The sequence below is a fragment of the Herpailurus yagouaroundi genome, unplaced genomic scaffold (genome assembly GCF_014898765.1).
Source record: "Herpailurus yagouaroundi ecotype Mexico unplaced genomic scaffold, PumYag 191, whole genome shotgun sequence".
Classification (NCBI taxonomy): Eukaryota; Metazoa; Chordata; class Mammalia; order Carnivora; family Felidae; genus Herpailurus; species Herpailurus yagouaroundi.
The window spans coordinates 11055309-11078499 of NW_024412422.1; the positions used below are offsets into that span (position 1 = coordinate 11055309).

At 44.7% G+C, this 23191-nt stretch overlaps 1 protein-coding gene and 1 long non-coding RNA gene across 8 annotated transcripts in view; one reads left to right on the forward strand and one right to left on the reverse strand.

The window, feature by feature from the left end:
- MAPKAPK5 (MAPK activated protein kinase 5) overlaps positions 1 to 3040 on the reverse strand; it is a 42225-nt gene extending 39185 nt beyond the window's left edge. For 3 of the 6 annotated variants that reach the window (XM_040443855.1, XM_040443850.1, XM_040443849.1), the window contains exon 1: positions 2504 to 3038. Coding sequence is in view for 4 of the 6 variants with exons in the window: in XM_040443850.1 (XP_040299784.1) it covers positions 2504 to 2539 (36 nt within the window). In the remaining 2 variants the exon portion in view is untranslated. Of the gene's footprint in view, positions 1 to 2503 lie in introns of all 6 variants that reach the window. The other 3 variants (XM_040443854.1, XM_040443852.1, XM_040443851.1) reach the window with 2 other exon arrangements.
- Positions 3041 to 3073: 33 nt separating this feature from the next.
- Positions 3074 to 5059, forward strand: LOC121010331 (uncharacterized). Of its 2 annotated transcripts, none has more exons than XR_005781097.1 (2): positions 3074 to 3476; positions 3634 to 5059. It is a non-coding gene; the product is annotated as an uncharacterized LOC121010331 (long non-coding RNA). The 2 variants fall into 2 exon arrangements; XR_005781098.1 differs by having other exon boundaries at positions 3078 to 3476; positions 3806 to 5059.
- The last annotated feature ends 18132 nt before the right edge of the window (positions 5060 to 23191 follow it).

The following is a 23191-nucleotide window of genomic DNA, read 5'->3' on the forward strand; positions in this document are numbered from 1 at the left end:
TTTATCTCATTTCTAGGAATGAGCAAACTCAGGGACAGAGAAGTAAAAGGATTTACTCAAGGACAGAACTAATGAATGGCAAGGCTGAGGTTTTATGACACTGACGTGCTACCTACTGCGCTAAGGAGGCACCTAAGGCTGATGTTTTAATCCATTAGTCTACATAAACTATTGTAACCACTATGTAACGTTGCCTCCCATTTATATATTTACCCACTAGAAGTCCCTCTTCTGTTAGAAACTCCACAGAGGTCCTCTTCTATTCAAGGTCAAAGCCAAAGTGCTTACAATGGTCTACAAGTCCCTCTGAGCTCTAGCTTCCCATCACCTCTCTAAAACGTAATCCATGCTGGGGTGCCTGGGTGGCTCAGTCAGTTAAGCATTCAACTTCGCCTCAGGTCATGATCTCACGGTTCGGTTCGTAGGTTCAAGCCCTGCATCTGGCTCTGCGCTGACAGCTCAGAGCCTGGAGCCTGTTTCAGATTCTGTGTCTCCCTCTCTTTCTGCCCCTCCCCTCTGTCTCCATCTCAAAAATAAGTAAACATTTAAAAAAATAATAAATAAAACATAATGTATGTTGACCCAATGCATTCACCTTGCTTTTCCTGGATCACACAAGACTTGAACGTACCTCAGAGCCTTTTTATCTGCTGTTCCCACTGCCTGGAATATTCTTCCCCAAGACAGTGGAGGTTTGCTCCCTCATTGCCTTCAGAGCTCCACACAAATGTCACTTCCTCAGAGAGGCCTCTCCTGACTACTTTTCCTAATATAGTACTCCCCACCCTTTTTATACTTAATTATAACCACTTGCAGTGTGTTGTGTTTTTGTTTTTGTTTTTTTTTTTTTTACCTAACTCCACCATCTAGACTATAAACTGCATGAGAGGCAGGGACATTTAGAAGTTTGGCTTTGTACCACTTGTGCCTAAGACAGCACCTGGCACAAACCAGACAAGACTTGAATTTAAAAATCTGCCGCATGGGACGCCTGGGTGGCGCAGTCGGTTAAGCGTCCGACTTCAGCCAGGTCACGATCTCGCGGTCCGTGAGTTCGAGCCCCGCGTCAGGCTCTGGGCTGATGGCTCAGAGCCTGGAGCCTGTTTCCGATTCTGTGTCTCCCTCTCTCTGCCCCTCCCCCGTTCATGCTCTCTCTCTGTCCCAAAAATAAATAAACGTTGAAAAAAAAAATTAAAAAAAAAAAAAATCTGCCGCATATGCTGTGATTCACAACCCAGTCATAAAACTTTAGGTAACCATTCCTGACCCTGTACTGATAAAATCCAACCCCCTCCCACAAAAATGCAGTGTTTTGGAACATTTTTTGTGGTAAAATTTGATCTTCCTTAATGTGTATATTTTCATGCCTCCTTTAAAAGGTTAAGTTTCTTTGGAATGACTGATTTCTATAAACTTTACTACACCAAACAAAACAAAACAAAAACTGTTAGACGTGTAACTTTATAAGTGTGTTCTGAAGGGAAAAATAACTCCAAGTTGCCAATGGATGCCTGTCCTTCAAGGGAAAATGAAATTCTTTTTTTTTTTTTTAAGGTTTATTTTTTAGTAATCTCTACACCCAAGGTGGGGTGTGAACTCACAACCCCAAGATCAAGAGTTGCACGCTCTTCCAACTGAGCCAGCCAGGCACCACAGAAAATGAAAATTCGTAAATGCTCTGACTTACTATTGCAATATAAGTAAATAATGCATATCAAACTTTACGCTTCAGTGTTCAACTTACACAAGACTAATTTCCAAGCTACAGCTAGATAATAACTTTCTAACTATTAGTACCTCAAAGTTTGCCTGTTTGTTTTGTGGTTTTTACAAAAACAAAGAGTAAAAAACAGATTTTTAAAAAACTTTTCATTTTATTTGGGTCATTTTAGAACACACATATTTGTTTTGTTGTTAACAGAGCAGTAAGTCACGGGACACCATTAGCTCTTCTTCAATAAATTAAATGCTGCCTAGGAGGGGAGGGAAGAGGAAAAAGAGAGGCAACAAACGCAAAAGAACAAGTATTTGCCAAAAGACGGATTTTGTAAGAAGGCGGACCACCTCCTTCTGAACCTGCAGGTTTCCAGGAGGCTGGTTTCAAACAATTCGAGAGCGATGGGTAAAGTCCAACTCTCCAAGTACTGTAGCAGATCATCCGGAAACAAATACTGGCGGCACTTGGGGGGTGATCGAAAGTGTAGTAGGGCCCCCTCCGTCCCACTCATACCAAGTATCTCCACGCCACTCACCTTCCGTTTTAGCTGAGCACAAATCACATCCCTGCTTTAACCAGAAAAGTCAGAGGGAGTCGGACATCCCTCCCTATACATACACAAACCATTCGCCCCAGGGCTGTAAAACGCAGTCCACAGAATCCGGGAAAATCAAAACCCGACAGTCGCTGGAATCTCTCGCTTCAAGTTCTCTCCGCTTTCTGAGGCTGAGCCCAGATGAATGCCACAGGGACAGAGCGGGGAGGAAGGGGGCATCTCCCCCTTACCTTGATGGCTTTCTCCATGTCGTTCTCCTCGGACATGCTCCGTGGGGTCTCTACGGCCGGGAGCGGCGGAGGCTGCGCAAGTGCCGGGTCCCACCGCAGCCGAGGGTGCGAGGAGCTCGGCGCTAGGGCCCCTGGGCCTCGGGGAGACCGGCAGCCGCCGCCCCCAGGGACCGGAGGGGATGAGGGCCCTGGCGCCGGCTCGGCTTCGGCGGGCGGCTCTAGGCTGGCGGCGGCGGCCCCCGGGGACAAGCCTTTGTGCTGGGCCCCGCGCGGACGCCTCCCGGCTTCATCCCCAGCCGGGGAGGCAGGCTCCCGGGGCAGGGCGAGGCGGGGAGGGTCCCCGTCCGGGGCGCTGTGCAGAGGCCTCGCGGGGCCGCCGATTAGGCCCGGGCTCGCCAGGTCCTAATGAGGAACCTGCGCCTCCGTCTCCGCCGCCGGCACCTCCGCGAAGCTAAGGCCGAGCCCGCCGCCGCCGCCGCTGCCGCTCCCGCTGCCGCTGCCGCTTCAGCGCCACACATCGCCGGGACACCCGCGCCGGGCAGCCCCGCCGGCCGCCCGCCCGCCGGCGCTGTGCCCCGCCTGAGCTCCGGGCCGCCCCTCCGGCCGCCCGACTCCGTGCCCCCACGGCTCCACGCACCCCTCGCCGACGTCCGCTGGGGTTTCCGAGCGCCCCCAAACCACGCAGCTGATTCGCAGGCGTCCGCCAGGGCCTCCCCAAGCAGCGCCACACTCGGGACAGGCCCCCGGGCCCTCCGCAACGCTGGCGCCGTGCTGATGACGTAATGGGTCGGGGGCCCCGACGGGGCGGGGCCATTGGTGTACACCACCTGATTCGAGCGGCGTTCGGGTTCTCTCTCTCCGCTCCCGGCGCGGGCCAGAAGGTTCGTCCCGCCGGTAACTGCCCGCGCGAAGGAGCCGGGAGTTTGGGCTCGAGATGAGCAAGAGGAAACAGAGGTCCCCGGCAGGTCCAGAGGTAAGAGAACAGAGTTGTGTGTAATAACAGCAATAATAGTTGTATATTCGGAGGGTTAACTTTACGTAAAGCTCTTTTTCTCCAGCAGTTTCTTTCTTCTTTACGAAGTAAGCATTTGACGCTGCGAGGTAAGTATGTTCTTATCCCCCGTTTGCAGATTAGGTAACTAAGTCTCAGAGAACCGAACTCACTTGCCATAGCTGAGACGTGGTCAGGTCAGAATTGGACGCCAAGTTTGTGCTCCTTCCGCTACACCAGCAACCTACCGGAGGGCCTTGTAGGAGCTTTTGGCTGATCACCGCTTGGTGGTTCTTCATTCGTTCACTTAGATAGTGAGCGGCATCTGTACCAGGCCTACTCAACACTTGGGAAGCAATAGGATCAAGAGCCCGTCCTTGCTCAGTGGATCTCACTTTCAGGAGAGCTAAGCAGCAAATGAACAGGAGACAGCACTGAGTTTGTAGATGCTAAGAAGAAAGTGAACAGGATGCTGAGGTAAGAGAATAACTGGTTGTGGGGACTTTTCCTAGTAGATGATCAGGGAAGGTCTCCCATGAGGTAACATTGAAGCTGAGACCTCTGAGGAATGCGAAGGAGCTGTCTGTAGGAAATCTGAGGAGGAGATTTCTGGGCATATGGAACAGCAAGTGCAAAAATCTTAAGGCGGAAATAAGCTAAATAATGTTCGAGGAGCAGCAAAAAGTTCGTTGTAGCTGGAGCAGATGGAGTAAAAGGACAGAACGATAAAGGATGAGACTGGAGAGGTGGACAGGGCTGTATCATACACCTTGAGGTTCATAGTAATGACTTTGAATTTTATTTTATGTCACTGAAAGATTTTAAACTGAAGAGTGATGTGATCAAAGTTATGTTTCGAAAGATCACTCTGCTAGATAGAGAACTATGGGCAAGCAAGAGTGGAGACATGGAGAGCTATTAAGAGGTGATTGGAACAATCCAGATGAGAGATTATTTGATGCTCGAACTAAGGAGGTAGCAGCAAAGATCGGGTAGATGGATTTACGGTATGTTTTGGGAGTACAGTTGCCGGTATTTCCTGAAGGATTCAACGTAGAAAGTAAGAATAAGAAATGAATCAAGAATAACTTCCAGGAGTCTGTCTTCAGCAACCGGATGGATGATGGTGCCATTCAGTGAATGAAAGGTTTGATGAGGCTGAGGGTGGGGAATCCACAGGTTTTTTTCTGTCGAGGTTAATTTGAGGGTTTTGTGCGCTATCCCAGAGGATAAGTCAAGTTGTGGTGCAGACCTGGTTGTCATCTTTATTGGCCATATGCCTACAGTACATTCCTCAGCCCCCTAAAGTAGGTGTGGCCATGTGCCTGTGCTCTCCCCAACGGAAAGTGTACAGAAGAGATGTGCCCAGTTTCCAGGCTTGGCCCAGAAAATTCGTCAACAGGTGCTCCTACTTACCCTGCCAGCTGGGCGATTCTGGTTCTGGAGAAGGCACCGCCTCAAGATGGAAGATTCCTAAGTGGAGAACATTTGCCCCCATTGACCTATATGTCCACCCAGGACTGTTCTATGAGAAACAGAAATAAACCTTTATTGTTTTGAGCTTTCATGTATTCGAGTCTTTTTGTAATAGCAACTTTGCCTGTGCTGCCTGTAATCCAATTAAGAACACTGATCCATCAGTGAACATTGGGAGGAAATTTCTAAATGAATTGATATTATCCATAACAGGAAATCAAAGATGCCTTGGTTTTATTCATTCATTGATTGAGTAGTAATTTATCGGGTGCCTCTCTGTGCCAGGCACTGTGCTACATAATAAAGATGCAGAGATGAAGAAGAGAGGTCCGTAGCCTCAAACACTGAGTCTGGCAGCTTAACTTCTCGACCATTACCTACCTATGCTTTCCCTCTCCCCTCCCAACACACACACACACACACACACACACACACACACACACACAGCCTAATTTGTACAAGTTCTTTTTTTTTCTTACATATTCTTCAGCCACATTCTTCTTTTTTTTTTAATGTTTATTTATTTTAGAGAGACAGAGAGAGAGAGAGAGACAGGATCTGAAGCAAACTAGGCTCTGAGCTGTCAGCACAAAGCCCAACATGTGGCTCAAACTCACGAACCATGAGATCATGACCTGGGCCAAAGTCAGCCGGTTTAACCAACTGACCCACCTAGGTGCCCCTCTTCAACCACATGCTAAATACCACTTTATCAGGAAGACAGGATTAAGTCTTGTCCCCAGTCTAAATCAGATATTCCTATTGTCTCATAACTTACTTCCTTATACTTATCTCGTAGTTTTTATTTATATATTTATTGTTTCTTATTCTTTAGTGGTCTCTCTCCAACTAGACTGTAAATAATCTCAAGGGACAGAATCTTATTTGTATTATTGACCACATCTCAATACTCAGCCCACTGCAGATATTTAATAAATATTTGCTGAAGGAATCAATGAATGGAGAAGGCAGAGCCCAAAGGAGAGGTTTCCTCCATTTTTTTGCTGGGGAAATGGCTGTGGTAGTAAGCCTCTAAGGTAGTCATCAGTGATGCCTACCCCTTGGTATTCATGGTCTTGTGTAATCCCCTCACCCTGCTTGAAGGATCTAATGACTTGCTTCTAATAATGGGATGTCATGTCCGAGATTACGTTACAGAAGGACTTTGGCTTCTCTCTTGGGCACTCTCTTACTCTCTTCTTCATTTGCTCTGAAGGATGCCAGCTCAAATGTGAGTTACTTTATTCGTTTCCTGGGGCTTTCATAATAAGTTCCCACAAACTGGGTGGCTTAAAACAAACACATTTATTTTCTCACAATTCTAGATGCCAAATGTCTGAAATCCGTATGTTGGGAGGACCATGCCCCCTCTAAAGGCTCTAAGGTTCAATCCTTTACCTCTTCTACCTTCTGGTGGCTCCCGGCAGTCCTTGACATTCCTTGGCCAATAGGGAATGTATTACTCCAGTATCTGCCTCTGTCTTCACATATTCTTCTCTGTGTCCTCTCCTCTTAGGAGGACACTAGTCATTGGATTTAGGGCCCACCTTAATCCAGTATAGTTTTTATCTTAATTACATCTACAAAGAGGTGAAGATTCTGAGGTTCCATGTAAACATGAATTTGGAGGGGAGGATACTAATCAGCCCACGATAGTTGCCCAGTATAGGAGTCTACATATCAAGGAACTAATGTCTTTTGCCAACTGCCAGTGAGAACGCAAGGCCTGCCAAAGACCACATAAATGACCTTAGAATGGATCCTTCCTCATTTGAGCCTTGAGATGATTGCAGCCTTCTTGCCAGGAAGAGGCACCCAGCTAAGCTGTGTCCAAATTCCTGACCCACAGAAACTAAGATAAAAAAGGTTTTTAGGGCACTAAGTTTGGGGGTGATTTGTCATGCAGCATAAATAACTAATACGGATTTTGGTGCCTGGAAGTGGGAGGCTGCCATGACAACTACCTATAATGTGGGAGTCGCTGAGAACCAGACAGTGCACAGAGGCTGGAAAGATTTTGAGGAGTGAGTTAGAGAAAGCTTAAATTATCTTGAACAAACTGAACTTTGAGATGAACTATCTGAAATCTGAACTTTGAAGATGCTATGAATGAGGGCTGAAAAGGAAGTAAGGAACGTTTTTGGAAACTGGAGGAAAGAGGATCCTGGTTTTGAAGTAGCACAAGGTTTGGCAACACTGACATCGGCAATTGTGTGGAAAGAACTAATGTTCCCAATGAAGTTGGTGATCTCGTAAGGCAGTTTCCAAGCAGGAGGTGCTGCCTGGTTTCTTCTTGCTCCTTGTAGTACAACATGAGAAGAGAAGCAGATTATTAAACAGGAAGGAGCCAGGACTTGCTTGTTTTGAAATTTTTAGTCTCTCTAGATGGCAGCCAGTGCTAAAATTTAGCAGTGGCTGTGAAGCAAGGATCAAATCCAGAGCACTGTAAGGAAAATGTGGTCTGTCTTAGTTCAGGTTGCTGTAACAAAATACCTGCCCCCACCAAATTCAATTCCTTGCAGGCAAAATACATTCATTCCATTTCAACAGCCTCAAAAATTAAGCCTCCTACATCAGCTCCAATGTCCAAAGGATGTAAATATCTAAATCAGATGTGGATGAGACTATAGGTGTGATGCATCTTGAAACAAAATGCCTCTTTAGCTGTGGACCTGTGAAATCAAATAAGTTAGTTACGTGCTTCCAAAATACAGTGGTAGCACATGTGTAGGATAGCCGTTCCCATTCCAAAAGGGAGAAATCAGAAGGAGGAAAGGGGTGCTGGGTCGCAAGCAGGTCCAAAACCTAACAACGCAAATACCAGTAGATTTTAAGGCTGGAAAATAATCTTCTTTGGTTTGATACACTCTCCTCTGGACCCACTGGGGTTGTAGCCCTGCCACCAAACCCCAGATGAAGCCTCTCTAGCCTGTTGGAACCAAGCCATCGGCCCTGATGATTTCTGAATTACCTCTGGAATCGTCCTCTCGCAGAATAGTGCACATTCACAGCAAGTTAGCTCTTTTGCCCTCTTTGGTAGAATCTAAGAAGTCCAGAAGCCTTCCTTCGTTTCTTCCTGTCTCGGTTCCCTTCAGTTCAAGCAGGCAGTGTTTCTGCTCCTATAATCCAATAATGTCTGTCACATGATAGTCCAGCCACATCCTTCAGTGTTCTCTTCCAAACACACTTTCTAAATTTTTGCAATATGGACAGGCTGAGAATTTTCCAAATTTTTAAAAAGTTCTGGTCCGTTTGGTTTAACAATTCCTTCTCAGGTTCATCTTTTTCCTCTCACATTTTATCATATGCAGTCAGAAGGAACCAAGCTGCTCTTCAAATGCTGCTTAGAAATTTCTGCTAAATATCCAGTTTCATTGCTCACAAGTTCTGTCTTCCAAAAGCACTAGGACATAGTTTGGCCACGTTCTTTGGCACTTTGCAACAAAGACCACCTTTTTTTTTTCTCCATTGTCCAACAATATGTTCCCCATTTCTTTTAATGCCCCACCAAAATGGACCTTTCCACCCACATCTCCAGCACGTACCCCCAAACTCTTCTGGCTTCTACCCATTACCCACCCACCCAGTTTCAAAGCCACTTCCATGTTTTTAGCATGTTACATAGTTTGTTACAGCAGCAGCCTTATTTCTCAGTACCAAAATCTGCTATAACAAAATACCGTAGACTGGGCATCTTAAAAACAGACAGACATTCCTCACAGTTCTGGAGGCTAGGAAGTCCAAGATCAAGGTGCTGGCAGATTTGGTTCCTGGTGAGGCCCTGTTCCTGGCTTGCAGGTGACCACCCTCTTGATGTGTGGTAGAGAGGAACCTCTAGTCTCTTCCTTTTCTTATAAGGATACTAATTCCATCATGGCACCCCCTTTTCATGACCTCATCTAATTTGTAAAAAATTTTTAAATGTTTATTTTTAAGAGAGAGAGAGAGAGAGAGAGAGAGAACGAGTGGGTGAGGGGCAGAGAGAGAGGGAGACACAGAATCCAAAGCAGGCACCAGGCTCTGAGCTGTCAGCACAGAGCCGGACGTGGGCTTGAACTCATGAACCATGAAATCTTGACCTGAGTCAAAGTCAGACACTTAACCAACTGAGCCACCCAGGTGCCCCCTCTTGACCTCATCTGAAGCTAATAACTACCCAAAGGCCCCACCTCCAAATATCGCAGTGGGAGTTGGAGCTTCAACATATAAATTTGGTAGGGACCGTAACATGGCCTAAAGGTAAAGTAAGAGATGTGACTATATAATTTGTTAAGACCTCAGACCATTAAAGATGGTATCTCAGAAGCCTATTCAGTCTTCTGGAAAAGATCCTTTATAGATATTCAGGATGCATCTCTCAGATCCTCTCAGTCAAACCTAAGGCCTCTAGGAAGCTTAAGGTCATTGTTCCGCAGCACTCACAGCAGGAATTGAAGGTAGAGGACTTTTTTCAGGGAGATTTGCGGGTGTGGCTGTGGTCTAATGGTGTGAACTACCTATAAGGTTCCCAGGAATCCCACAAAGTCCTTGAATGAGTTGTATTTGGACCCTTGGACTGAAGGAGAAACCATACAGGATGAAAAGAGGCCTTCAGACCTCCAGAATTCTGGCAGGAAGCAGACTGAGAGAGCTGCTCAGCTACATATATGTGCTACTTCTTATGAAATAGGATGACTCAGAGTGGAGCCAAGAGCCATGGATAATTATTCTCAGGCTCTGAGAACTCATCAGGGAGTTTCCAACATTTTCCCAGCTAGATTCAGACGTACTATGTACCAGTGACTCCTTTGTGCCTCTCACTTCCCCACCCTTGAACAAGAATGTCCATCGCTGTCGTCCTAGCCTGGTCCCACCATAGTATGTTGAGTGTTGGGGGGGGCGAGGGAGGCAAATAATTTGTCTCCTTAATTTTCATAAGTCGACAGATCGAAAGGATCTGTGCTTGAAGAAATGTACTTCAGAAACTATACTTAAGGGATTTCACCTAGACTTGATTTAGTTTTGAGATTGTGGACTTCCTGCTGATGCTGTAGTGGGATGAGGTTTTGAAACCCTTCAAAGGGAGAGAGTACATTTTGCATGTGGGAAGGACATGAATCACTGGCTTCCAGATGACAGCTTGTAGTGGGGAGCCTCTAACACAGCGCCTCGTGATACCTTTGTGCAATAGCCCCCGCCTCTTAAAGGTGGCCTAGAACCAGTGATTACTTTTCATTAACAGAATACAGCAAAGTGATGCAATATCCCTTCTAGGATTAGGTTACAAAGACACTGTGCCTTCTGTCTGGGACTCCCTCTCACTCTTTTGCTCATTTGCTCTGAAGGAAGTCAGCTGCCATGTTGTGTGCTACCTTATAGAGTAGTCCACATAGCAAAGAACCATGTTGGCTGATGTCTCTGGCCAACAGCCCACAGCCCACAGCCCACAGGCCCTGAGCCCTGCCAAGAGCCATGTGAATAAGTAACTGGGAAGTGGATCCTCCCCCAGTTGAGCCATGAGATAACTACAACCCCAGCCAGCACCTTGATTGTTGTGAGGTTGAGTCTGAGCTCCCCATTAAGGTGTAAAGATTACTTTAAAAAAATGTGGGTTGTTTTAAGCTTCTACATTTGTAGTAATCTGTTATGTAGCAATAAGTAACCGATAACAGGTGGTTAAAAAGAAGAGACATGCAGGTCAGAGGTCATGGTAGCCTGGACTGGGATGATGACAGCAGACAGCAGGGAGAAGCGAACAGATCTGAGATGTATTTTCCATGTGGAATCAGCAGGAGTCAGTGACGGATTGGATGTGGGGGATGCAGGGGCAGGCAGTGGAAAGGGTAATACCCAGGTTATCCAAGGGCACAAGCAACCCAGGGGGCAGGGGTGATTTACTAGGACTGAGCACACTGGGAGGAAAGGGGTTAAAGGGTACTTACTGGTAGGGGCTCAATGACTGAAATGTAGGGGTGGATGGATGAGAACCTGCAGTCAACCTGTCACCACATGTCATTTTCTCTGATGCACAAGTGCCCTTAATCAGCAGTTTCAGAAGAGTAACCCTGCTTGGCAAGGGTTGGTGGGGATGTGGCAAAACTGGAACACTTGTACGTTCTCAAACATTTTATACTGGCGAGAGCATAAGATGATTTACAGCTACTGTGGAGAACAGTTCGGCGGCTCCTCCGAAAGCTAAACATAGAATTACCATCTGCTCCAGCAATTCTTTCCTAGATGTATACCGCAAAGAATCAAAAATAGGTATGCAAACAAATCTTTGTAAACGAATGTTCATAGCAACGGTATTCACAGTGGCCAAAGATGGAAACATCCGGGTGTCCATTAACAGATGAGTGGATGAACGAAATGTGATATATATCTATATAATGAATATTATTCAGTCAGAAAAAGGAATGAAGCACTGATTCATGCTACGGTGTGGGTAAACCTCGAAGACGTGATGCCGAATGAAAGAAGCCAGAACAAAAAGTCACATTCTGTGTGATTTCATTCATATGAAATTTCCAGAACAGGCAAATCCATAGAGACAAAAAGTGGACAGTGGTTGCCAGGGGCCAGGTGGAGAAGGAAATTGAGAGTAACTGCTTCCTTGATATAGAATTCCCTTTTGGGGTAGTGAAAATGTTTTAAAATTAGATAGAGGTGGTGGTTGCACAGCATTGAGAATGTGCTAAATGCCACCAAATTGCAGTTTAAAATGATCAGTGGTCAGTTTTATGTTATGTAAATTTGACCCTATTAAAAAAAAAGACAAAAACAAAAAACAATACAACCACCCCATTACTCTCAAAAGGATCTTTCCTTTTTTTTTTTTTTTTAATTTTTTTTTTCAACGTTTATTTATTTTTGGGACAGAGAGAGACAGAGCATGAACGGGGGAGGGGCAGAGAGAGAGGGAGACATAGAATCGGAAACAGGCTCCAGGCTCTGAGCCATCAGCCCAGAGCCCGACGCGGGGCTTGAACTCACGGACCGCAAGATCGTGACCTGGCTGAAGTCGGACGCTTAACCGACTGCGCCACCCAGGCGCCCCTGGATCTTTCCTTTTTAAACTGAATTATTTCTTTTTTTAATTTCTTTTTTAATTTTTTTAATGTTTATTTTTGAGACAGAGAGAGACAGAGCATGAATGGGGGAGGGCCAGAGGGAGAGGGAGACATAGAATCCAAAGCAGGCTCCAGGCTCTGAGCTGTCAGCACAGAGCCCGACACGGGGCTCGAACTCACCGACTGGGAGATCAGGACCTGAGCCAAAGTCGGAAGCTCAACGACTGAGCCACCCAGGCGCCCCTAAACTGAATTATTTCTTAACACACTTAGAAGTCCACTTAAAGGGGCACCTAGCTGGCTCAGTCAGAAGAGCATGCAACTCTTGATCTCAGAGTCATGAGTTCAAGCCCCACATCGGGTATAGAGATCACTTAAATTTTAAAAACTTTTTTTTTAAAGGTCCTCTTATGGGGCACCTGGGTGGCTCAGTCAGCTAAATGTCCATCTTCGGCTCAGGTCATGCTCTCGTGGTCTGTGAGTTTGAGCCCTGTATCAGGCTCTGAGCTGACACCTCAGAGCTCAGATTCTCTCTCTCTCTCTCTCTCTCTCTCTCTCTCTCTCTCTCTGTGCCCCTCCACCACTCATGCTCTGTCTCTATCTCAAAAGTAAACATTAAAAAATTTTTTTAGTCCACTTAAAGTATTAACAGACCCAGGCCGCTACATGAATTTCCTAAGTGCTTAGAACAAGGGTGGTGGACTTCTGAGTCTGAAAGGTTTATAGTCATCTGACTTACTGGATAGTCTGCTTGAGCAATTGCCAGGGAAGTGTGTTTGCTTTCTTTTCCCCTGGTGGCTTGGTATAGCTCTCATTCCAAGTGGAGCCTGTGAAGATTTGAGACCAAAAAGTAGTTGGAAACCATACAGCCTTTACCCCTCTCCCCTATCTTTTCCCTCTAGTGGAGTTTATTTTCCCATTTCAGAAGCACTGTGTATGTCATTAGTTTTTAAGAGTTGAACAGTTCAGGGGTTCATGCAGAAAGTGGAAATTCCCTACGAACTCACTAACAGAGGAAGCCTTTGTTAATTCTTTCCTGCTGCCCTTCTCTGAAACCAAGTTTGCATTTACCTGCCCCCAGCATGGCACCTGTAATGGCACCTGGCATTGGGTGAAACACAGCTTACCTCCTTTCCAAACTCTTCAGATACCCACACTTTATTCTGTGATAGGAACTAACACCTCTACGGTAACCTTCACCTACCTTATCTCATTTAACCTCCTAACAGCCCTTAGAGGTGGGCATGGTGATTATTATCGTTCCCATTTTACTGATGAGGAAACAGACTAAGAGAGGTTAACTAGGCTTAATCCATCTTCAGTAATTCATACATAAAATATTTCTTGAGGACCTACTGTGTGCCCAGCAGTGGGCTGGATCATCCATCCGGTGAAGTGGCAGCTCATCCTGGAACTGAGGACCAACCCGATTCTGGCCGTAGCCCCACTTCCCGCCCAAGCTCCTATTGACATGGCTGAGGCAAGGGTTGCTACAGTGTGCTGCTTACTGTGCCTTCCTCAAGAGCCTCATCACCTACTCAGGACGAGAATAAGTCAGTTGGTCTGAAGGCCTGGCAGCACCTCTTCTGGTTCCGTACTTCTAAAACCTTAAGGTGCAGACAAATCCCCTGGGGATCTTATTCAAATGTACATTCGAGTTCACTCTGGCTGAGCTGGGGCTTGAGATTCTGTATTTCTAACAAGTACCCTAGTGAGGTCGATGCTGCTGGTTTAAGACCCAACCGTTGACTAGCAGGGTTCGAATGTCCCTCTTCAATCTTGAGAGGCCATTTTCCATGTCTCCCATGTTCCTGACTTTAGAATAATGCAGTCCTTCAGTGGCACCCCCGTACAATGTGTTATATGTCACTTCAGGCCATGTAACACACATTCATTGAGCACCTATTCTAGATACATTGGTCTCTACTATTGGAGGGTTCACAGTCTAAACAGAGGGAAACAGATCAAGTACAGCGTCATGTAGGCAATATATAGAGGTCTGGGCTAAGTACAAGGTCGTTAAAAGGAGGAAGCTGTGCACATGGGGCTAGGAGGAGAATAACAGGGTCCTGATGCAAATGAGCTCTGAGTACCATTCCAGAGGAGCCATGAGCTAGGGACTAGCATTGATGATACAAGACATTGTGGTGAGTAACGGGTCCGACAACATGTTTGCTGGAGCAAGTAAAATGAACAAGAAGCTGCAGGATTCAGCGCTCAAGAGAGTTGTGGGGTTATCCGATCCACAGGATAGCCGGCCCTCCGCTGTGATCAAGCTCTGCTCTAGTTTGGACAAGTCATGAAATCCCTCTGGGCGGTTAGAGACTGGTGGACGACTCATCATCAGAACACAAATGCTTTGCTCCCTTTTATGGAAATGACTAATGCCCAGAGGCCTACTAATCCTCGCACTCCAGGGGGGCTCTTCCTCCAGGTTACATGAAAGTTGTAGTAAACTGATGATGGGCAGGAGAAACCCACGGGGACACTGGTTTTCTGTTGCGGTGGTGTCTTTTACATGTGTAATTTTATATATATATATGTTTTATATATAATTATATATATATGTGTATAATTTTTTAATGTTTATTTTTGAGAGAGAGCGCACGCGCACACATGGAAGGTGCAGAGCGCCTGACATGGGGCTCGAACCCACAAACCGTGAGATCACGACCTAAGCTGACGCCTAACTCACTGAGCCACCCAGGCGCCCTGGTGTCTTCTTTTTTTTTAACTATGATTCTCAAAATTAAATTCTCCCTATTTTGTGTAGTGGTTATAAAAGCAATATTACCTGAATATCCATTAATAGAGGCTTATTCAATTGCATATATATATATATATAAATATATATATATCTTAAGTAATAGTGTAGCTGTTGAAAAGAACAAAACGCCTGTTATATGCACTGAAATGAAAGATGCTTGTAGTAGAACAAGTAAAAAATAGTAAGATACCACACATTCCGGATAAAGGAAATTCTTCTCTTAATTAATAATTAATGAAGGATTGCATAACAGAAAGTAAAGGTTTATCATTGACACACAATTTTGTGTTCTTCACATATTTTTATATGCACTTGTAAATGTGTGTTTGTTATGAGATGATCAGGCACGTGCAGACCAGCAGGAGCTACAATTTTTTGGCAGGAAGATGACTTATCATTTACAACCACCGCTGCTCTCCAAGGAAGGTCCTTGATTTGCTGACCAAGGTGGAGGGTGGGTGAGAGGGTGCAGATTGTACCCAGATGCTTTGCTGTGTGTTAGAAAAGGATGAGGCAGCGGAGTGCAGGGAGGGAGGGAGAGAGGGGTCATGGAGAGTTAAGAACAAGAGAAAAAAAGGAAAGTCCTGGGCTAGGGAAAGGGGATGATCTCCAGGAGAGGATGCATGTTGAGGGTGGGAAAGGACTGGACTGATAGTTCGAACCCTGTGTGATGTGTCACTCCCCCTTGTGCCTCCAAAAAGCTTCAGTAAAGTTTGCTTGCAGGCATGTATTTGCTTTGGAGAAGATCTACGCAATTCTGAGTCCTGTTTCAAGACTAGCGCAGGGCAATATCAGAAGTTGCCCAGCATGGCCCAGCCACATCTGAGTTTGTTATGCAATTTTTTTTTCTACAAAAATGGAAATCTAACCCAAGAGAATGAAAACACGTCCACTCAAAAGCTTGTGCATGAATGTTCTTAGCAGCATGATTTATAATAGCCAAAAAGTAGACACAGCAGGTTAATGGATAAACAAAATGTGATCTGTCCCTATGCTGGAATAGTATTCAGCAATACAAAGGCCTGAGGTACTGAGACATGCTACACTGTGCATAAATCTTGAAAACATTACACTACAGTGAAAGAAGTCAGACAGAAGAGGCCCCATACCATATGACTCCATTTCTATGAAATGCCCAGAACAGGCAAATCTCTAGAGACAACGTAGATTAGTGATTGCTGGGGAGGAAGGGGGTGGTGGGAAGGGATTGGGAGATGAAAGCCAAGGGGTATGGGTTTCTTTTTAGGACAATGAAAATGTCCTACAATCAGCTGTGGTGATAGATACACAATTCTCTGAACATACGAACAAATGTGAGGTATGCACTTTAAATAGGTGAATTGTATGGTATGTGTGATATACAGTGATAAAACTGTTTCAATAAGGAAGGGAGGAAAGGTGGGAGGGATGGAGGGAAGGAAGGAAGGAAGGAAGGAAGGAAGGAAGGAAGGAAGGAAGGAAGGAAGGAAGGAAGGAAGGGGGAGCCAACCTTCCTTTCTTGTGATAAACCAGTGTCTGTCAAATTGAATGGACATACTGACCACTGAGGACCTTGTTAAAATACAGATTCTGATTTATTAGGTGTGGGGTGGAACCTGGGATTCTGCATTGCTTAGAAGCTGCCTGGTGATGCAGTTGCTTCCAGCCGGTTGTAGATCTCACTGATGAGTGGGTATAGACACCTCCAGGGCACCCATCACTCAACAGCCCCTGCCTAAGTGATGGACCTAACTACAAGCAAGTGCCATGTGACCCCATCCCCCGGCCACAGCCAACTGGCTCAGGAATGGACATCTGACCCAAATTGGGCCCAGCGGAGGCTCCTGGGAATTGAGACTGGAACATTAAGCCAGTCATGGGTTATGTTGTCCAGTCTGAGGCAGTCATTGTCTGTCTCAGACATTGTCTGTCTGAATATTAAAGTGGGGAAAGCCAGCCTGCAGAGAGAGGAGACGACTGTGGAGAGAAGCAGAAAGGAGCAGTATTCCTGTCTCACTACACTTCCTGTCCCATATCCTTCCCCAAACATCTCCCTTTTGCTTAGACTGGTGTCTCAGAATGCCACCAAGTGGTCACTGGTGTTTTTGTTTTTGTTTGTTTGTTAGTTTGTTTTTTTAGAGAGAGCATGAGTGGGGGAGAAGGGCAAAGGGGGAGAGAGAGAGAGAGAGAGAGAGAGAGAGAGAGAGAGAGAGAGAGAGACTGACTGACTTGTAAGCAGGCTCCACACTCAGGAGGAAGTCCAAATGCGGGCTCAATCCCACGATCCAGGGATCATGACTTGAGCCGAAATCAAGAGTTGGAGATTCAACTGACTGAGCCACCCAGGCTCAGTCACTGTTTTGTTTTGTTTATTAATTTTTTTAAATTTACATCCAAGTTAGTTAGCATATACTGCAATAATGATTTCAGGAGTAGATTCCAGTGATTCATCCCCTGTGTATAACACCCAGTGCTTATCCCAGCAAGTGTCTTCCTTAGTGCCCCTTAGCAACCCATTCCCCAACCCACAACCCCTCCAGCAACGCTCAGTTGTTTTTTTATATTTAAGAGTCTCTTATGTTTTGTCCCCCTCCCTGATTTTATATTATTTTTGCTTCCCTTCCCTTACGTTCATCTGTTTTGTATCTTAAATTCCACATGTGAGTGAAGTCATATATTTGTCTCTCTCTGACCAATTTCGCTTAGCATAATACCATCTAGTTCTATCCATGTTGTTGCAAATGGCAAGATTTCATTCCTTTTGATTGCCGAGTAATATTCCAGTGTGTGTGTGTGGGGGGGTGTATGCCACATCTTCTTTGTGCATCCATCCATCGATGGACATTGGGGCTCTTTCCACACTTTGGCTCTTGTCGACAGTGCTGCTATAAACATTGGGAAGCATGTGTGTCTTCAAAACAACACACCTGTATCCCTTGGATAAATACCTAGTAGTGCAATTGCTGGGTCATAGGGTAGTTCTATTTTTAACTTTTTGAGGAAACTCCATATTGTTTTCCAGAGTGGCTGCACCAGTTTGCATTCTCACCAGCAGTGCAAAAGAGATTCTCTTTCTCCACATCCTCACCAACATCTGTTGTTGCCTGGGTTGTTCATTTTAGCCATTCTGACAGGTGTGGGGTGGTATCTCATTGTGGTTTTGATTTGTATTTCCCTGATGAGTGATGTGGAGCATTTTTTCATGTGTCTCTTAGCCAGCTGGATGTCTTCTTTGGAAAAGTTCTATTCATGTTTTCTGTCCATTTCTTCACTGGACTATTTGTTTTTTCGGTGTTGAGTTTGGTATAAGTTCTTTATAGATTTTGGATGCTAACCCTTTATCTGATATGTCGTTTGCAAATATCTTTTCCCATTCCGTCGGTTGCCTTTTAGTTTTGCTCTTTGTTTCCTTTGCTGTGCAGAAGCATTTTATCTTGCTGAGGTCCCAATAATTCATTTTGCTTTTGTTTCCCTTGCCTCTGGAGACGTGTTGAATAAGAAGTTGCTGCGGCTGAGGTCAAAGAGCTTTTTGCCTGCTTTCTCTTCTAGGATTTTGATGGCTTCCTGTCTTACATTGAGGTCTTTCATCCATTTTGAGTTTATTTTTGTGTATGGTGTAAGAAAGTGGTCCAGGTTCGTTCTTCTGCATGTCGCTGTCCAGTTTTCCCAGCACCATTTGCTGAAGAGACTGTCTTTATTCCATTGGATATTCTTTCCTGCTTTGTCAAAGATTAGCTGGCCATACATTTATGGGTCCATTTCTGGGTTCTCTATTCTGTTTCATTGATCTATATGTCTGTTTTTGCGCCAGTACCATACTGTCTTGATGATTTTCGCTTTGTAATACATCTTAAAGTCCGGGATTGTGATGCCTCTAGCTTTGGTTTTCTTTTCCAGGATTGTTTAGCTATTCGGTTCTTTTCTGGTTCCATACAAATTTTAGGATTGTTTATTATAGCTCTGTGAAGAATGCTGGTATTATTTTGATAGGGATTGCATTGAATATGTAGATTGCTTTGGGCAGTATTGACATTTTAACAATATTTGTTCTTCCTATCCAGGAGCATGGAATCTATTTCCTTTTTGTGGTGTCTTCTTCAATTTCTTTCATAAGCTTTCTATAGTTTTCAATGTATAAAATTTTCAACTCTTTGGTTAGGTTTATTCCTAGGTATTTTATGGGTTTTGGTGCAATTATGAGTGGGATCGATTCCTTAATTTCTCTTTCTGGTGCTTCATTATTGGTGTATAGAGATGCAACCGACTTCTGTACATTGATTTTATATCCCACGACTTTGGTGAATTCATGGACCAGTTCTAGCAGTTTTTTGGTGGACTCTTGGGTTTTCCATATAGAGTATTTCCATATAGAGTCACCTGAGAAGAGTGTAAGTTTGACTTCCTCCTGGCAGATTTGGCTGCCTTTTATTCCTTTTTGTGTCTGATTGCTGAGGCTAGGACTTCCAGTACTGTGTTGAATAACAGTGGTGAGAGTGGAAATCCCTGTCATGTTCCTGTCCTTAGGGGGAAAGCTCTGTTTTTCCCCATTGAGGATGATATTAGCGGTGGGTCTTTCATATATAGCTTTTATGGTCTTAAGATATATCTTTCTATCCCTAATTTCTTGAGGGTTTTTATCAAGAAAGGATGCTGTATTTTGTCAAATGCTTTCTCTGCATCTATTGAGAGGATCATGTGGCCCTTGTCCTTTCTTTTATTGATGTGATGAATCACACTGTTTTGCAGATATTGAACCAGCTCTGCATCCCAGGTATAAATCCCATTTGGTCATGGTGAATAATTCTTTTAATTCTTTTGCTGGATCTGGTTGGCTATTATCTTGTTGAGGATTTTTGCATCCATGTTCATCAGGGAAATTGGTCTGTAGTTTAGTGGGGTGTTTGCCTGGTTTTGGAATCATTTTTTTTTAATGTTTACTTATTTTTGAGAGAGAGAGAGAGAGAGAGAACACAAGCTAGGGAGGGGCAGAGAGAGATGGAGACACAGAATCCGAAGGAGGCTCTAGGATCTGAGCTGTCAGCGCAGAGCTGGATGCAGGGCTCAGACTGGGCAGCGAGATCATGACCTGTGCCAAATATGGAGACTTAACCGACTAAGCCACCCAGATGCCCCCAAGACACTATTTTTTTTAATGGACATTTAAGTTTGATGTTTTCTGCTGTTACAAATAGTAATATCATGTTTTTCACACTTGTCCAGTTATATTCTTGATACATTTTAGCAGTGGATTTCTATCAACAAAGTCGTACCAAGTTATATTCTCCTACAAGTGTGAAAGCACACACTGGTTTGTGTGTGTGTGTGTGTTTACCTAAACTTCAAATACATCATAATAAAATTTTACAGTCTGTGAATGGAAAATTCTAGCATTTGCTGAACTTGACTCAGCTGAAATCCTTCAGCCTCTCAGAGTTGGAAGGGACCCTAGCAATCAAGGCCAACCCTCTGCCTGCAGTCCTGCCCTGCATTTCCACAGCATCCCTGCTGGGGCTCCTCAGGCCTTGCTGGGACACTTCCCCTAACCCAGCCTGAACTGTCCCTCGTGCAGTCCTTCCTGCCCATTGTGAGAGGACTCCCACTGGCCTCCTTCTCTGTTTGCTGATGGCATTGTGCTCTCCTTTGGGAGCCACAGAAACATCATCTCTCTCCTAGGACAGCTTTTCAAATGTCTCACTTGGTGGCCTTTTTAAAAAACTATTTTCTGGGGCGCCTGGGTGGCTCAGTCGGTTGAGCGTCTGACCTCAGCTCAGGTCATGATCTCATGGTTTGTGGGTTCGAGCCCTGCATCGGGCTCTGTGCTGACAGCTCAGAGCCCGGAGCCTGCTTTGGATTCTGTGCCTCCTTCTCTCTCTGTCCCTCCCCCACCTCAAACTCTGTCTCTCTCTCAAGAATAAATAAACATTAAAAAAAAATAAAAAAAAAAACCTTTTCTTACTGTGGTAAAAAAATGTCTAACATAAAATTTACCATCTTAACCATTTCTAAGTGTGTAGCTTAGTACGTTTAAGTATATTTGCATTGCCGTAGAGTCCATCTCCACAACTTTTTCATCTTGCAAAATGGAAACTACACTCATTAAACAGCAACTTCAGTTGGTATGAAGCCCAAATGGAATTCTAAATGGGATTCCGGTAAGGCACACTTCCTAAAGAATTGTAGCATCTCCCTCGACAGCCGTGATTCCCACTTTCCAGCTGAGAAATGAGACAGGGATTGCCTCAAATGTAGAGGTATATGACCCTTATAGGTATATGAACTGTTAAGCTTTCCGTTTTTGTCATCATCATCATCATCATCATCATCACTAGGTAATAAACAGAACTGCTATGCTTACCCCCACCCCTAGCAATGACACTGAAGAGAGGAGTCAGTAGGAATCAGAAATGAGTAAAGGTCTGGTCCTGTCTTGGTCTGTTCTGGCTGCTGTAATAAAATAATAAAATGCCACAGACGAAGTGGCTTACAAACAGTGGAAATATATTTCTCTCGGTTCTGGAGACTGGAAGTCTGAGATCAGGGGGCCATCATGGTTGGGTGAGGGCCCTCTTGTTCCATAGCTAGTGTGTGAGAGTCTCCAATTAGGCAGAGTAGGTCCAGGAAATGTCACCCGCCTCCCCCAGGATAATCCTGTCCCTCAGATGTTGCCGGTGTTGTCAAAAGCTCCCACAAGCATTGTATCAATGTGTATCCAATTAAATTTCCCAAATAGTACATAACTGAACCGTGGTTATGGAAGACCATATGCAAGGTAAAAATTCAAATGCAATAAAGTAGTAAGAGACAAATGGGCGTGCTGCCTGCAACCTACTCATAGAAGGTCCAGTCACAAAGGAAATCTATATAGGAGGTGAGAAGTGGGGGGAGGAGTGACAGCCAAATGGGGAAAATGCTAAATGTGGTTGAATCTGGGTAAAAAGTATATGGGAGCTGGGGCGCATGCCTGGCTGGCTCAGTCGGTTAAATGTCTGCTTTGGCTGAGGTCATGAACTCGTGGTTTTTGAGTTTGAGCCCCACATCACGCTCTATGCTGACAGCTCAGGGCCTGGAACCTACTTTGGATCCTGTGTCTCTCTCTCTCACTCTGCCCTTCCCTGCTCACACTCTGTCTCTCTCTCAAAAATAAGTAAACATTAAAAAAATTTTTTTTAAGTATATGAGAGCTTGTACTATTTTTTAAACTTTTTATTTGGCACAAAAACAGACACATAGATCAATGGAATAGAATAGAAACCCCAGAACTAGACCCACAAACGTATGGCCAACTCATCTTTGACAAAGCAGGAAAGAACATCCAATGGAAAAAAGACAGTCTCTTTAACAAATGGTGCTGGGAGAACTGGACAGCAACATGCAGAAGGTTGAAACTAGACCACTTTCTCACACCATTCACAAAAATAAACTCAAAATGCATAAAGGACCTGAATGTGAGACAGGAAACCATCAAAACCCTAGAGGAGAAAGCAGGAAAAGACCTCTCTGACCTCAGCCGTAGCAATCTCTTACTCGACACATCCCCAAAGGCAAGGGAATTAAAAGCAAAAGTGAATTACTGGGACCTTATGAAGATAAAAAGCTTCTGCACAGCAAAGGAAACAACCAACAAAACTAAAAGGCAACCAACGGAATGGGAAAAGATATTTGCAAATGACATATTGGACAAAGGGCTAGTATCCAAAATCTATAAAGAGCTCACCAAACTCCACACCCGAAAAGCAAATAACCCAGTGAAGAAATGGGCAGAAAACATGAATAGACACTTCTCTAAAGAAGACATCCGGATGGCCAACAGGCACATGAAAAGATGTTCAGCGTCGCTCCTTATCAGGGAAATACAAATCAAAACCACACTCAGGTATCACCTCACGCCAGTCAGAGTGGCCAAAATGAACAAATCAGGAGACTATAGATGCTGGAGAGGATGTGGAGAAACGGGAACCCTCTTGCACTGTTGGTGGGAATGCAAATTGGTGCAGCCGCTCTGGAAAGCAGTGTGGAGGTTCCTCAGAAAATTAAAAATAGACCTACCCTATGACCCAGCAATAGCACTGCTAGGAATATATCCAAGGGACACAGGAGTACTGATGCATAGGGGCACTTGTACCCCAATGTTCATAGCAGCACTCTCAACAATAGCCAAATTATGGAAAGAGCCTAAATGTCCATCAACTGATGAATGGATAAAGAAATTGTGGTTTATATACACTATGGAATACTACGTGGCAATGAGAAAAAATGAAATATGGCCTTTTGTAGCAACGTGGATGGAACTGGAGAGTGTGATGCTAAGTGAAATAAGCCATACAGAGAAAGACAGATACCATATGGTTTCACTCTTATGTGGATCCTGAGAAACTTAACAGAAACCCATGGGGGAGGGGAAGGAAAAAAGAAAAAAAAAAAAGAGG